This window comes from Microcaecilia unicolor, chromosome 1 (assembly GCF_901765095.1).
Source record: "Microcaecilia unicolor chromosome 1, aMicUni1.1, whole genome shotgun sequence".
Lineage (NCBI taxonomy): Eukaryota > Metazoa > Chordata > Amphibia > Gymnophiona > Siphonopidae > Microcaecilia > Microcaecilia unicolor.
The window spans coordinates 687,086,213-687,101,875 of NC_044031.1; the positions used below are offsets into that span (position 1 = coordinate 687,086,213).

Below are 15,663 nucleotides of genomic sequence, written 5' to 3' on the forward strand. Positions count from 1 at the left end.
GGCACCAGTATTGTTCATGTGATGTCTATGTATATTGAATCTTGTCTTAAGCATCTGGCCTGTTTCTCCAATATAGCATCCTTCGTTACATTTTTTACACTGAATGATATATACCACATTGGAAGATGAGCAAGTGAAAGATCCCTTTATGTTGAATATCTTTCCTTTGTGGATGACTGTGGGGTCCTGTGAAATATTTTGGCATAGTTTGCAACTGGATAAATTACAGGGAAGTGTGCCCTTCGGTTCCTTTTCAGTCTGTGATGGAAGTTTACTTCTGATTAGCTTGTGTTTTAAGTTGGGTGGCTGTCGGAAGGCCAGTACTGTTGGGGATGGGAATATCTCTTTCAGTAATTCATCCTCCTGGAGTATAAGTTGTAGATCTCTTATGATTTTCCTCAGTTTTTCCAGCTCTGGATTGTATGTCACTACAAGGGGGATTCTGTCTATGGATTTTTTCTCCTTGTACTGTAGCAGATTCTCCCTGGGTGTTTTGAGGGAGGAGGCAATATTCTTGGAGATTATTTTGGGGTTGTAGCCTTTCTGTTTGAAGGATGCAGTCAGGCTTTTAAGGTCCGTCTCTGTCCCCTGGGTCAGAGCAGATACGGTGGTATCTTGTGGCTTGGCTGTAAATGATGGATCTTTTTGTATGTGAAGGATGGAAGCTGGAGTTGTGGAGGTAGCTGCATCTGTCTGTGGGTTTCTTGTATATAGATGTTTGTATACAGCCATCACTGATTGAGACCGTGGTGTCCAAAAAATTGACTTTTTCTGGGGAGTAGTCAATTTTGAATCTGATTGTAGGATGGTATGTATTGAAGGCAGAATAAAATTGTTTCAGAGTTTCTTCACCCTCCGTCCAAATCATAAAAATGTCATCGATGTACCGGTAGTATTTTAGAGGTTTGGTCTGGTGTGTATTCAGAAATGTCTCTTCCAGCTCAGCCATAAAAAGGTTGGCCTATTGGGGTGCTATCCTAGTGCCCATTATTTGTAGATAGATATCATTGTTAAAGCGGAAGTAGTTGTGAGTTAAAATGAATTTGATTAATTTTGTAATAGTTTCTGGTGAGTACTGATGGTCCAGTGTGGATTTTTTTTAGGAATCTTCCACATGCAGCTATGCCATCCGCATGTGGAATGTTGCTGTGTAGTGATTCTACATCCATCGTGACCAGAAGGGTGTTAGGTGGTAGTTGCTTGATATTTTTCAATTTATTCAGAAAGTCTGTGGTGTCTTGTATGAAGCTGTTAGTTTTGTGTACGAGAAGTTTCAGAATTCCCTCTATGAATCCAGATATTTCTTCCGTGAGTGTGCCAATACCTGATATGATTGGTCTGCCAGGGTTTCCCGGTTTGTGGATCTTGGGTAGCATGTAGAATGTGCCCACAGCAGGCTGGTTTGGTATGAGTTTCTTCAGGTGAGGTTGCGCTTGTATAGGAAATGTTTTGATAAGGTCTTACAGCTGTTTTGTGTAATCCTGTGTGGGGTCCTCAGTTAGTTTCCTGTAGTATTTATTGTCTGAGAGCTGTCTGTGCCCCTCTTCAATGTATTTTTGTATGTCCATAATTACCACTGTGCCTCCTTTGTCTGCGGGTTTGATGATAATGCGTTCGTTAGTAGGGTTCTTATGGCCGCTCTTTCCCAGGGAGAATCTGCTACAGTACAAGGAGAAAAAATCCACAGACAGAATCCCCCTTGTAGTGACATACAATCCAGAGCTGGAAAAACTGTCAGACTGTCATAGTAATGCTTGAATGTTTTCACTTATATACACTCTCAGCTAGCACATTTGCTTATTTCCGATCTGACGAAGAAGGGCAACCTTCGAAAGCTAATCAAGAAATGTATTAAGTTATGTCCAATAAAAAAGGTATCATATTATTTTCTTTTCCATGTTTTATTTTGTTTGATTTCTATTGATAACCTTAAGAGTGGACTAACACGGCTACCATACTCCTCTACAATGAAAGAAGAGAATTGGACATAGCCAACTTTTTTCTAATACTTCAGAAAGGAAACACAGATTGGACACAGAATGGTAATGAGCTGGGGACTGGGTCTCAAGGGTGGGTTTCCTTAGAATAGGACGAACAACCACCGTTTTCCAGAGAAGCGGAACTTGGCCGTTAGAAAGGCTGTTATTTATCAACAGAAGTATCTTGGAAATCAGTTGCAAAGTGGGGAGTTTGATTCAAGCTGAGGGGAAAGGGTCAGGGGAGACAGGTGGTATTATGCATAGTGGAAAGTGTCTTAGTGAGTGAGACCAGTGTTTGTAGTTGAAGCGAGGACCATGAAGAGGAGCCAGATGACGATGGAATAATGGCATTTAGGGAAATCTGACGATTAAGATATTTTGTTGAGAAGAACTAGGTAAAGTAGTTAAGTCGGTGGTGGGTAATGAAGAAAAGGATGCCGCCACTTTTGTAGAGAAGGCTAGACGAATTTTATATTTAATATAAACAGTGTATTTACAATTTTTCTGCATAGCTCAATGGGCTAGTGCAGGAAGCATTTCTTGATAAGCAATATACAAGCCAGAATGAATGATTAAAACAAAGCAATGTAAAGCAAAGAAATCAGAATGCTATATGCAGAGAGAGAAATCTATATACAGACAAAGACAAATTCAAAATGCTTGCTACCTCTTTGTTCCAATCTGATTTTATATCGTTCTTCTTTGGCATCTGACCAATTCTCTCATACAACATTCCTGTGCAAGTCTCTGAATACCACAAACTGTTAATCATGGGCAGAACATGCTACATCTGTTTTCCCTTATTCCACAGACTTTCTGGAGTCTGCCTTTGGCTGATGTGGGCCCCATCATGTCCCAGGAGATTTTAGTGTTGAAACAGCTTGTTGTAATCATGGAGCCTTCCACTCCGCATTTTTCATACTTTTAATCTTTCATGCTTTTATTCAACATCCTCCCTTTGAGGGCTGATTGTTTCAGGCCTCAACACATCTGTTTCAGCTCCAGTCTGTTTCTTCACCTCCCTTCTAAATCTCCTCCCCCCTTGTTTGTGGCATTCAGTTTCTGCACGCTTTTTCAATATTTTTGGCTGACATATTAAAGTTCTATTTATTCTGAATTTCAGTTATCATTGTTATTTTAAAAACATTCTGGCACATCTTTGCAAATATGCTAATACATGTTGCATTAAACAGATTCAATTGTACTAGGGTACAAAATTTATATTTCTTTTGAATACAGACAGTGAGTTTCATCAAAGGGAAGTACACTGTCATTCTTATGTTTCATATAAGAACAATTATAAGGATAATGCCCAATTGCATTAGTTAATGTGGCATTAAAAATTACACAAATTAAAAGCATAACATTCATTGAATCAGTTGTTACAACATTCTGCGTGTAAGTGCACTTTATCGGGGGAATGTGTTCAGTTGTCATACTATTCATCAGACACCAACATGATGTCTGTGGATACTTGTCCATAAGCAAGGCTTGCTTATAAATAGTCTCATTTGTCCAATGAAGTCCCTTACACAGGTATTATTGGGATAACAGACATGATTTTATCATTGTAGTCCCATATATCATAGCTGGCAAGGACAAGGATGATGTCAGTCAGTGGGCACATATGATACAATCAGTCAAATTCAACATCTTGGCCACTGTAACAAGTCTATTCTCATATGTGTTCATTGTCCATTAACAAACAACAACAGTCCAATACCATCATGTTTAGGGACATGATGTTTGTTTATTCTTTGTCCATTTCAATATTATTAATTCGTCGAATATCTGATAAGTGTATCCAAGAAGTATGACCTTCCAGACAGGCAGCGGTCTGAGTAAGGGCCGTGATAGCAAAAGGCCCTACATACACAGGATCCTTCCATGTTTTATGTGTAAAGTTCTTTCGTAGCACTAGGTCACCTACTTTAAAAGCACAAACATCATTAGTAGTTCCTGCCTGTGATACTACATTTGTTCGGATCATATCACTTGTCAGGTTCAACATAGGTTGTAGCTTTTGCCAGTACTGAGCTGTGCTATCAGTACTTGCTGTCTGCATCGGGAAGAAATGACGTCCTGTCTGAATTTGGAATGGGGTCAATTTAGTACGCCCATTAGGTTGGGCCCTTATAACCATCAAAGCTAATGGTAACAAATCAAGCCAGGTATATGGTTTACCTGCTGTTTCCTTGTTTAAAGCCTTCAGTAATACTCTCAATTTAGTTTTTAAAATACCATTGTAGCGTTCCACCAAACCATTGGAGGTGGGGCGATACACTGATACCTTTCTGTGTGTTAAACCCATAATCGTTTCCATTTCTTTCAAAACACTGTTATTAAAATGTGTCCCGTTATCAGAAATTATTCTAGATGGACACCCATGTCTTGGCATAATATGAGTTACCAGGCATTGTACCACTTCATGTGCTGTCTCCCTTTTACATGGAAATGCTTCTACCCACCTTGAAAAAGCATCCACCCAAACTAACAAATACCTTTTTCCCTGCACTGGAACAATCATATCGGTGAAGTCAATATACCATTCTTTTGCTGGGCCTTCTGGTATTGGAAGTGTCCCAGGTGATATTTTAGGACCTCGTTTAGGTATGTTAATATTGCATACCATGCAATTTTGCACAACCTGTTGAATCAGGTTATCAATTTTTAAAGTCCAAAATCTTTGCTCAAATTGTTGCCTCATTGTTTCCTTATTCCAATGCATGGTTGCATGCCACTCAGCCAATACCTTAATCGCCTGGCTCATTGGCATGCAAGGTAATCCTTCTTCTGCATTAAACCATTCACTTCCCAATTTCATACATCCTCTCTTCAACCATTTTTCACTTTCCTGTCCCTCTGGCTGCCACATTTCAATCTTATCTACATTCGTAAGTGGCCCTTCCTGTGTCTGTCTAGTATTATACAAAATCTTTTCACTTTGCTTAACCACCTCCGTTGCTGCTGCATCAGCCATTGCATTACCTAGTGCTTCAAAGGTTGGCTTTTCAGTGTGGGCCGGGGTCCACACAACTGCAGTTTTTCTACCTTCACGTTCCCTTCTTGCCAAAATTTCAAACAGCAATTTCCAATATGTGTAATGTTGTAAATTTTTACCTGCACTGGTTATCATCCCCCTACGCTGCCATTTTAATATATGATACTGTAGTGAACTTGCAACGTAACCACTATCAGTATATATAGTGACATTTTGAGTCATATCAGTGTGTTGTAAGGCTGTAATAACGGCTAAAAGTTCAGCATGCTGTGCAGTATGATCAGGAGGGGTTTTATATTGTACTTGCATTATCTTTCTTAGATTCTCATCTACCTGCACGCAGGCAAAGCCTGCAACAGTCCTTTCACAAGCTCCATCTGTAAACCATATTAATCCATCAGATAAGGGTTCAAAAGTAAGACAGTGAAATGTAGGGATTTCTATAGTATCGATCTCACCCTCTTGATCGACAGGAAAAAGCAGATCTATCTTATTTCTCTGTTCTTTAGTTAATGGTATTATTCTTATATCTTGTCCTAAAAGTACTGCTTGATATTTTCCATATCTAGTGGCTGTCAATGCTGTTTGGCTAGGGCTCAACAGCGTTTTAATCGTGTGGTTGGTATGTATTACAATAGGAACAAAAGGCATTTGTGCTCTCCATTTGCCTATTGCTGCCACAATAGCTGTCAGTAACTTTGGTATTTCTTTCATTCCCTTTTCCACATGATTAAAAGAGCCTGACAAAAAAGCTACTGGTGTATTTACTTCATTATTTTGATTAATCATAGCTGCCCAACTATTTCCCATGTCTTTTACCCACAAATGCACAGGTGATTGGATATCTATTACTGCTAACGGTCCTGGAGATAATAAATCCCTCACAATCTTAGCCAGTACCATCTTATCCTGCTCTTCCAATACAATGAGTGTATTCTTTGGTGTAGCTGCGGGCAGTTTCAAATGTTTATACAGTCTCATTACTTTTTGTGTATAATTTGGTATCCATTGTCTGCAGTAATTTAACATTCCCAAAACAGCACGTAACTGGGTAACTGTTTGCGGTACCGGAGTTTCATTTAAAATAGATATAACTTCCGGTATAATGACCTTATGTTCTGCTGAAACATTTTGTCCTAAAAAGGTGACAGTAGACTGAGCTATAACACATTTTTCCCTGTTACATTTATATCCTAACTCTCCTAATAACAAAAATAATTTTCTAGTCCAATCTAGGCATTCTGCTTCAGTCTCAGCAGACAGTAGAATATCATCTACATAGACAAACAATGACACCGTGTCAGGCAATTGACTCCTGAAATCCTTTAAATCCATCATTAGTTGTTTTGAGAATACCGATGGACTATCAGTAAAGCCTTGAGGCATCCTAGTCCACCTGTATGCCTCACTCTGTACTATAAATGACGTCAAATCCCTAGACTCTGGATGAAGAGGTATTGAAAAGAATGCATTAGACAAGTCAATAACAGTGTTATATGCATATATATTCTGGGTATGCAAAAGAGTAGCAGGATTTGCACAAATTGGAAATTGATTTTTTGTAACCTCATTTAGCTCTCTTAAATCATGTACTATCCTTACATTGTTTTCCCCTTTCGGGACAGGAAACAATGGGGTATTATACGGGGATACTGAAGGTTCAATAATACCACATTTCAATAATTTACCAATGTGTTCCAGGGTTTTGGATACTAATTTAGGTCGTAGGGGGTAAGGGTCTTGCTTCGGCCCCTTTGCCCCTTCTATTAATTCTATCTTATGGGGTTTTGCATTTATGGCTAGTCCATATGGTGAATCACTTGTACTCCAAATATGTTGTGGTAATTCTTCCATAACCCTTACTTTATTTTCATTATTCAACTGTTGGACCATAGTGAGCAAACTTGGTATTTCTTTATTTCCAAAATCTAAACACAATCCTAATTGAGACAATAAGTCTCTACCACACAAATTTACTGGGCAATCAGGTGCCACTAAAAAGGGTACCACAGCCTCCCTTGAACCGTGCGGTTGGCATTCCAAGCGCACCAGAGTGGGTTCTGTTAGCCTTTTTCTTTGTTCTATCCCCGTAAATCCCACTGTTGTTCTATACTGATTTGAAAGTTTAACTCCCTGTGGTTTTGCACACAACACAGAGGTACTCGCCCCTGTATCTATCAAAAATCTCACAGGAGTTCCATATTTGCCAATTGTCAATGTAATAAAGGGTTCCCTTGTGTCTAACCTGAAAATCATTCCCTCTTCCTGACACGGGTTTGCTTCCAGTCAATAGCATTGGTCTGGAGTATTCTGCCAAGTTGGAAAAGCATTTACAGTACCCTGTCTCTGTACTGCAGCCCCTGGTCCCTGTGATTGCGTCGCTGGCTGCTGTATTGCAGTCTGCGGGGCACTCACAGGCATCCCTATTACTTGTGGCATCAATCCTTGCTGCGTCTGCATTTGTACTTGGGGCATTCCTGCATTCTGATAACATTCTGAAGCATAGTAACCATATTGCTGACAAATCATATTGTTCAGATGTTATTAAAGATTTTAAATCACCTCTTCTATTAAACCTACACACAGAACTAGCTAGGACTGTGACTAATTCAAGCCAGATGATCTCTTAACACTGCAGGAATCTCACTTAAAAAAGAGTCAAACAAAGTTAAATTGCAAAAACATTCCACATAGAGAACTAGAAACAGAATAACACATATTTTAAAATAAACAGAGATCAGAATTCCCTATAAGACAAAGAACTTATTTAAATCTAATCTAAAACAATCTTTTAAAAGGAACAAAACAAATTTCAGTTCTTCCTGACCTTTCTAAATCAAAACCAGATGACATTCCTCAACCTTCAGGCTGAACCAAAGGCTGCTTTTTTTTTCTACATCTGCATTCTAAGCTTTTCTTCTTCTTTTTTTTTTGTTGTAAGTATTCCAGGAGAGATAATAATTTTGGACGATCAAATGATCCATACTGAGACCAGTTTGCATCATATTTGATCCATTTCTCATGTATTTTTTCAATCTGTTTTTTTTCTAATGGGAATAATTCTATGACATGCTGCAAAGGGGAGCATTTTTTTGAACTATCTAAATCTAAATACATAGCATACACAGGAGGCTTTTCTTTCTTATCTGCCCCTTTCCCTTTCATTTTATTCTGACTATTACAATTTCTCCTATAGAGCCACAATCTACAAAAATATACTAATGCACTTAAACAAAGAAAATATACAAAAAAGAAAACTACAAAGCTAAACAAATACCACTAATACGTCCACAATGTAAGCTTACTCACGCGTCTTCTTATTTCTCTTTTTAGCAAGCCCAGGAGTCGTCACCTGTATGTCCACTTCAATAGTTTGATCACTCCCAAATCCGTGGTACATAGTAATCAGGCGTAAACAACGCTTGCTCTCTCTCAAAATCCTGTAAAAAAACTTCATTAACAACAAACACTTAATTTGTTCTTTGTCTCGCCTTCTCTTTTCCGTTTGCGGCCTACTCCTGGCTGGCTCGCCACTTTGAAGAAAAGGATGCCGCCACTTTTGTAGAGAAGGCTAGACGAATTTTATATTTAATATAAACAGTGTATTTACAATTTTTCTGCATAGCTCAATGGGCTAGTGCAGGAAGCATTTCTTGATAAGCAATATACAAGCCAGAATGAATGATTAAAACAAAGCAATGTAAAGCAAAGAAATCAGAATGCTATATGCAGAGAGAGAAATCTATATACAGACAAAGACAAATTCAAAATGCTTGCTACCTCTTTGTTCCAATCTGATTTTATATCGTTCTTCTTTGGCATCTGACCAATTCTCTCATACAACATTCCTGTGCAAGTCTCTGAATACCACAAACTGTTAATCATGGGCAGAACATGCTACATCTGTTTTCCCTTATTCCACAGACTTTCTGGAGTCTGCCTTTGGCTGATGTGGGCCCCATCATGTCCCAGGAGATTTTAGTGTTGAAACAGCTTGTTGTAATCATGGAGCCTTCCACTCCGCATTTTTCATACTTTTAATCTTTCATGCTTTTATTCAACAGTAAGATCTGAAACTTTAGCGGTGACATATGGGGACCATTGTTCCAAACTGAGAGGGCAAGTCTTATTTGAAGAATGTTTAGTTACCTGATGAAAGGAAGTTCTGTCTTGAAAGAGAGAAAAAAAATCTTTAATACTGCCCTTCATGGGGCTAACTTCAGTGTGAGAGGGTGATTGAGTCTGTGTACCCTTTCTGGGGCTTCTGAAACTGGCAACAGTGGTGCCAGTTTCAGGAGAAGATGTGATGGTGGTTTTGATAAGACTGCCTTTCGTCAAACGTTTAGCACTCCATCAGGGTCAGGGCTCTTGTCAACCTAGTTTCCAGTTCTAGTTGTTTCATGCCGTGCTGTAGTTTCAATGTGTACCTTTTCCATTACCTTCTCTATGTTAGGGAGCCAGTATAGTGTTCTCCAGAATCCTCATATGTGCTTCACCAGATCAATTCTGTTTTAGCTTTAGTTGTTGTAGGTTTAACTATGTGAATAATCTTTCCCCAGGACTGGTTTGAGAAGCTCTAATTTGATATGTAGTAAGAGCTTATTTTTAAACACTAGAGCATGTTTTGGGTGTTTTTGGGAGCTTTCCATCCACTCCAGAAAGTGACTTTTTTTATAATCCTGAAAAATCCCAGTATGCAGCGAATACATAGCTCAAGCAAAGATTTGAGCTAGAGTGATGATTCTTATGAAATGTGATGGCTAGTTGTGAAATGAATTTGTCAATATTTTAGTTATTACTATTGTTATCTAGCACGAACCTTATAAGATGAAGGGGCTCATTTTTGAAATAGAAAAATGTCCTAATGGCACAAAGTGGTAGATAGACTTTTTTTTTTCCTCTCAAAAATGTCCAAATTGCTCTTTTCAAAACTCCATTTTAAGATGTCTTTCAATGCAGTTCGTCTGAATCTCAAAGGGGTGTGTGTTGGGCAGGACTAGGGCAGGCTTATGATTTAGACATTTTTCTACGATTAATGAAACATTGTAAACATGTCTAGGGCAAAAATAGAATGTTTTTAGCTAGAGCTATTCAATAACGATTAAATACCAAAAAGTTGCCCAAACTGACCAGATAACCACTGGAGGGATCAAGGCATGAGTCACTGACCCCCCTCCCATCCTCCTAAGAGGTGAAAGTGACAGTACATACCAAGCTGTATGACAGCTGCAGATATATTGGCTATTCCTCTTAGAGCAGCAAGCAGGTCCCTGGAGTAGCCTAGTGGTTGGTACAGTGCACTGTGGAGAAGGGGACGCAGACCCATATCCCACTCTAACTGATACACTTGTGGTGGAAAGTGTGAGCACCCCAAAAAAACACAAAATACCTACTGAACTCACATATTGTTGATACCTGCAGGCATGAGGACTATTGTAGTCGTGTACAGTTGGGCACAGTACTTTTTATTTTTTTTTTGTTGCAATTCCTGGAGGGCTCACTGTACAATATAAGGGGGTTATGATGTGATGTGTACCTGGGACCTTTTATGTGAAGTTCACTGCAGTGCCCCCAAGGCTGCCCCACTGCACTGCTGGGATGTCTGTGTGGCCAGTCTAGTAAGACTGCTGACCCCCAGACATCCCAGTGGCTTATTTTTGTGTGTTTTTTCTCTTGGACGTTTTTTGTTTGAAAGTGGCACTTAAGGGAAGATGCCCTGAACACAAACACGTCTAAAATATGGCAGTTTTTGAACCAAAAAGATAATTTTCTGGTTTGAAAATGATCATGTTTGGCACTAGATTTTTGGATGCTTTTTGCAAAATGTTCAAAATCAGATTTGTATGTCATATCAGAAATGCCCCTCGAAACTACATGCAACAGTCACGGGAGACTGCTTATAGCATAACATTTACTTTAATTATTTTATTTCTAGCAGTGTACTATGAAGAAACTACAGTTAGCTAAAGTTATCCAAGGATACAGCACTACTTTTTATTAAAATTTGATGTTATAGCAGCCTTTGATACTGTTGATTATAATATTATGTTGTATAAGTTGAGTTCTCTTGGCATCTCAGGCAATGTATTGTTTAGTGAATTTTTGCTTAACAGATATTATATTCTTAAAATGAGTGGAGTACTTTCAGATAGTTGATCTCCCCTTTGTGGTGTTCCACAAGGTTCTCTACTTTCTCCAATACTATTTAATGTGTATGTCTTTTTTTATTTTTTTTAATTTGGGTTTTTCTTCTTTAGATGTAAAGTTTTCCTCTTATGTTGACAAAATGCTACATTCTCCTTTTAATCCTGGTGATGACCAGGATCACCTCAGCTAGAATTTCCACTTGTATCTCAAAGATCAAACATTACAGTTCAATACATGGTTTTGAATCTTAATATGGAAAAAACCCCAAATTGTTATGGTTGGATTACTCCACTAATTATATTCCAGCAACTTTACTGCTACCCGATGGCCTTTCAGTGATGGTAGATTGTACATACAAGGTTTTAGGTTTTATTCTGGACACCATTCTGTTCTTTGAGCCTCAGGTTAATCGTGTTGCGCAGACTGTTGTGTTAAACTTCACTAGTTTCATATACTGCTCACCACTTGTTTGAACATAAACATTTTCCAGTTCTTGTTCAATCTCTAATTCTCTCATCTAGGGGCCCTTTTACTAAGGCGTGGTAGGCCTAACGCGGGCCTAGTGCACGCTAAAAGGGCACTACTATAGGACACACTGAGACGTCCTGCGGTAGTTTCTCACTCAGCGCATGCTAATCCCACACTAAAAAAATATTTATTATTTTCCAGTGTGGGAGGCGTGCCCATGTGCGGAGAGTAGGCATACTTGCGCTAATTGGGCAGCACAGGCACGTTACCTTACGGTACCCGATTAGTTTGAGAGTAGTGCAGGAGCCCTTATCGCCTTCTAAATAGTTGGCAGTAAGGGCTCCTGCTTTAATGGGGAAATTATCACGTTGCCATTACAAAAAAGTATGCCACAGTGGCCATTTTACCGCCCAGCTAAAAATTGTTGCAGTGTGCGGAAACCCCATATGCTGACACCAGCACCAGGCACTTTTTAGCATGGCTTGGTAAAAGGACCCCTTAGCCTATTGTAATAGTCTCTATTGTTTGCTCTCTGTTTAAATTACATTGAAAATTTCTGATTTTGCAAAAAATCAGCTGTGAAACTGATTTTTCACTTAAAGAAATTTGACAGAGCTACTCCTTCCCTGATCACTGGTTGCCTTTGCATGCACACATTCTTTTCAAACTGGCATGTATAATTTTTAAAACTTGCGATGGCTCCAGGCCTGAGTACTTGGTTGGCCTTTTTTCATTCCTGTCTTGTACTAGATCTTCTTGAGCCAGAGATTTACACTTACTCTATTTTCCATCTTTCTCTGGAGTTTGGTTTAAGAAGGAAAGCTCAATCTGTTATTAGGCAGTTTGATTCTGGCAGTCCTTGCCAGAAGATTTGAGAACTATAAGTTCCTATTATCTTCTCCGGAAAAAACTTATTTGCTTAAAAAAAAATTTTTGTTCATTTTTTTTTTAAATTTCTTCTGTTATTTGTATTTTATTTTCGTTATCTGCTTTGAATCTTTCTTTTTGAGAGTTGGTGGAATACAAAAGCCACATTACATTCTATTATATTCCATACATAAATAGATAAGTAAATTGTAAATACAGAACTGAAAACAATAGTGGAATAGGTTTTGGTAACATCTTAATCAGAGGCTAGTACTAAGTCCGTGTCGAAGCTGTTGCACAAATTCATAAGATTTGTCTGTTGGCTAATTTATGTAGTGTGAAGTCTGAGATAGACTAGTAAAATCATTGTCACAATTTCTGTAGGATAAATTAAATACATAAAAGCTCCTACCTTTGAACTTTGCATGTAGACTGTTGTTGAAGATTTATCTTCACAAGTTTCTTATTGTCCATCGTCATGGTGATACTTTTATTTCTCTATAGAAAACTACATTTATGCTATTCTAGTTTTTACCTTTTTGTTTTTGAGGGGGATCTTACAAACTCAGTATTTAAAACTGGGCTGCCCAGTGGCTCAGTAGTGCTCTGCACTGCTATAAGGGAAGATGTGACTAAACTGTACAGTATTGTGGTGTATTCAGGTATGCATGATTCATTTTTACTTCTTAATGCTTTTTTGATATACAGAATGTATTCATCTATACAATTTCCTTCTCTTTTAGAACTGATGGCAATAGGGTGAACAGACATGGCTACTATGGTCCCCCCAGTGAAGCTGAAATGGCTAGAGCATCTAAACAGCTCATGGATCACAGAGGACAGTGAATCCATTGCAACAAGAGAGGGTGTGTCTGTCTTGTATTCGAAGTTGGTTAGCAATAAGGAAGCAGTGCCCTTGCCTCAACAGGTTTTGTGCCTGAAAGGTCCACAGTTACCAGATTTCGAACGAGAATCCCTATCAAGTGATGAGCAGGACCACTACTTGGATGCCCTTCTTAGCAGCCAGCTGGCACTGGCCAAGATGGTATGTTCAGACTCCCCATTTGCAGGAGCACTTCGAAAGAGATTACTAGTATTACAACGCGTCTTTTATGCACTTTCTAATAAATATCATGATAAGGGCAAAGTAAAGCAGCAGCAGCATTCCCCTGAAAGCAATTCTGGATCAACAGATGTTCATTCCATCAGTGAGCGACCCAGATCGAGTACTGATGCCCTTATAGAAATGGGAGTCCGGACTGGATTAAGCTTGTTGTTTGCACTACTGAGACAAAGTTGGATGATGCCTGCGTCGGGACCTGGACTCAACCTTTGTAATGATGTTATCCATACGGCAATAGAAGTTGTGAGCTCCTTACCACCTTTATCTCTAGCAAATGAAAGTAAGATCCCACCAATGGGACTGGACTGCCTATCACAAGTGACGATATTTCTTAAAGGAGTGACTGTTCCTAATTCTGGGGCTGACATTTTAGGACGTCGGTTAGCTTCAGAGCTACTTCTGGGATTAGCAGCTCAGCGTGGCTCACTGAGGTATCTTCTGGAATGGATAGAAATGGCTCTTGCCGCATCTGCAGTCAACACAATGGAGAAGAACAAAATGCTCCTTGGTCCAGAGGGAATGATAAGCTTTGAATGTTTTATGAACATCTTAATTCAAATGAGAAGATCCTTGGTATGTAGCCGTGATTTATTTGTTTTAAGTAATGGAACTTAGATTGGAAGGATTTTATTCAAGGTTAAAAATGAACAAAATTTAAATCATAGGGAATCAAAATGTCACAAGTTGTTTTAGTTATTTAAACCGGCAGAATAAATAGTGATTGGCTATTTTTCAGCTCTCCAGTTTGTGGTAATCTTTTAAGAAAGTGGAATTTCACTGTTCTATAAAAGCTTTTGGGCAAAAACTATACCTCTGATGTAGTCCACCTTGGCTTCTAGTTTTGACCTACTGCTTGGTTCTTCCAGTATTTATACAACCATGCTGGATGAAAAAACATTAAGTAGACATCAGGCTGGAGCCAGCATGATTATGATCATAGGAGTCAGCTCTGTGGGTACTTGAGCATTTGCCAATATTGAGCAAATTCCTTGACTGTGTCCAGGGAGGGGTAATTTCCATTGGGTTTCAGCACCCCCAATCGTTTTGAAACGCTGGCTCCTATGACTGTGATTACTGCTGGCGCCCTGGGCTTTTGAACTGTTTTGGAAACTTTTTTCTGATTTAAAAAAAAAAATTTTTCAGCAATGTGCAATCAACAGCTTTTTAAGGGCATTTTTGTATGAACTAACTTCTTACTGCAGTCATAACTTACTGTTACATATCTATAAAATAAGATTACTGTTAACATTACTTCCATTACGCTCATTTCCACTATTCCAGGAGAAGTAGGTAGTTATGTCCATCAACCAGCAGGTGGAGATAGAGAATACAGAACTGAGCACCACTACATAGCTCCCTGCTAGCAGCTCAGCTCCTCAGTATCTTCTATCTCCAGCAGGTGGATGGACAGACTTCCTCTGTCTCTGGTTGTGAGGCCTTGCTCCTGGTCCAGTTGGTCAACTGGTTCCCGGTTGAGCATAATGGGCAGACATACCTGGTGGTGCTGGGTCCCTATTGTGCTTTCCCCCTGGAGTGTTCTTATGGGAGCCTGCTCAGCAACCAGTCTGCTTCAGAAGATAAGGAACAGTGCAGGCAGCGCAGTGAGTTTGGCGGGCCGGTGGTGCTGTGCCCTGTTTATTAAGCCGTGCTATAGGCGCGCTAGTGTTTTTAGCATGTGCTAACACTAGACACCCATAGGAATATGATGTTAGTGTACACTAAAAATGCTAGCACACCTTAGTAATCAGGGCCCTTAGAAATGAACACTTTACCTATGATTATTTCAAGACAGAGGACTTCTAATTGAAATATAGACGTGATTTTCAGGCATGTATAATATCTGTACTTACCTGGTGGTGCATATTTTTTTTTTCCTAATATTACAATTGCAGGGCTCATCTGCTGATCGGAGTCAGTGGCGAGAACCAACCAGAACTTCTGAAGGTTTGTGCTCTTTATATGAGGCTGCACTGTGTTTGTTTGAGGAGGTATGTCATAATTTTGACTTTGGTATCTATCAAGTTTCTTACATTTTGTTTTGTTTAATTGTGAATCTGTGACATAATGTCAAACTTCCC

General features: G+C 39.1%; 1 protein-coding gene across 1 annotated transcript in view; it reads left to right on the forward strand.

The window, feature by feature from the left end:
• Window positions 1-15,663, forward strand: part of HERC1 (HECT and RLD domain containing E3 ubiquitin protein ligase family member 1) — a 736,289-nt gene that overhangs the window by 21,645 nt on the left and 698,981 nt on the right. Inside the window, exons 3-4 of the mRNA XM_030188195.1 lie at window positions 13,206-14,158; window positions 15,478-15,573. Coding sequence (XP_030044055.1) covers window positions 13,232-14,158; window positions 15,478-15,573 — 1,023 coding nt within the window. The 5' untranslated portion in view covers window positions 13,206-13,231. The remainder of the gene's footprint in view (window positions 1-13,205; window positions 14,159-15,477; window positions 15,574-15,663) is intronic.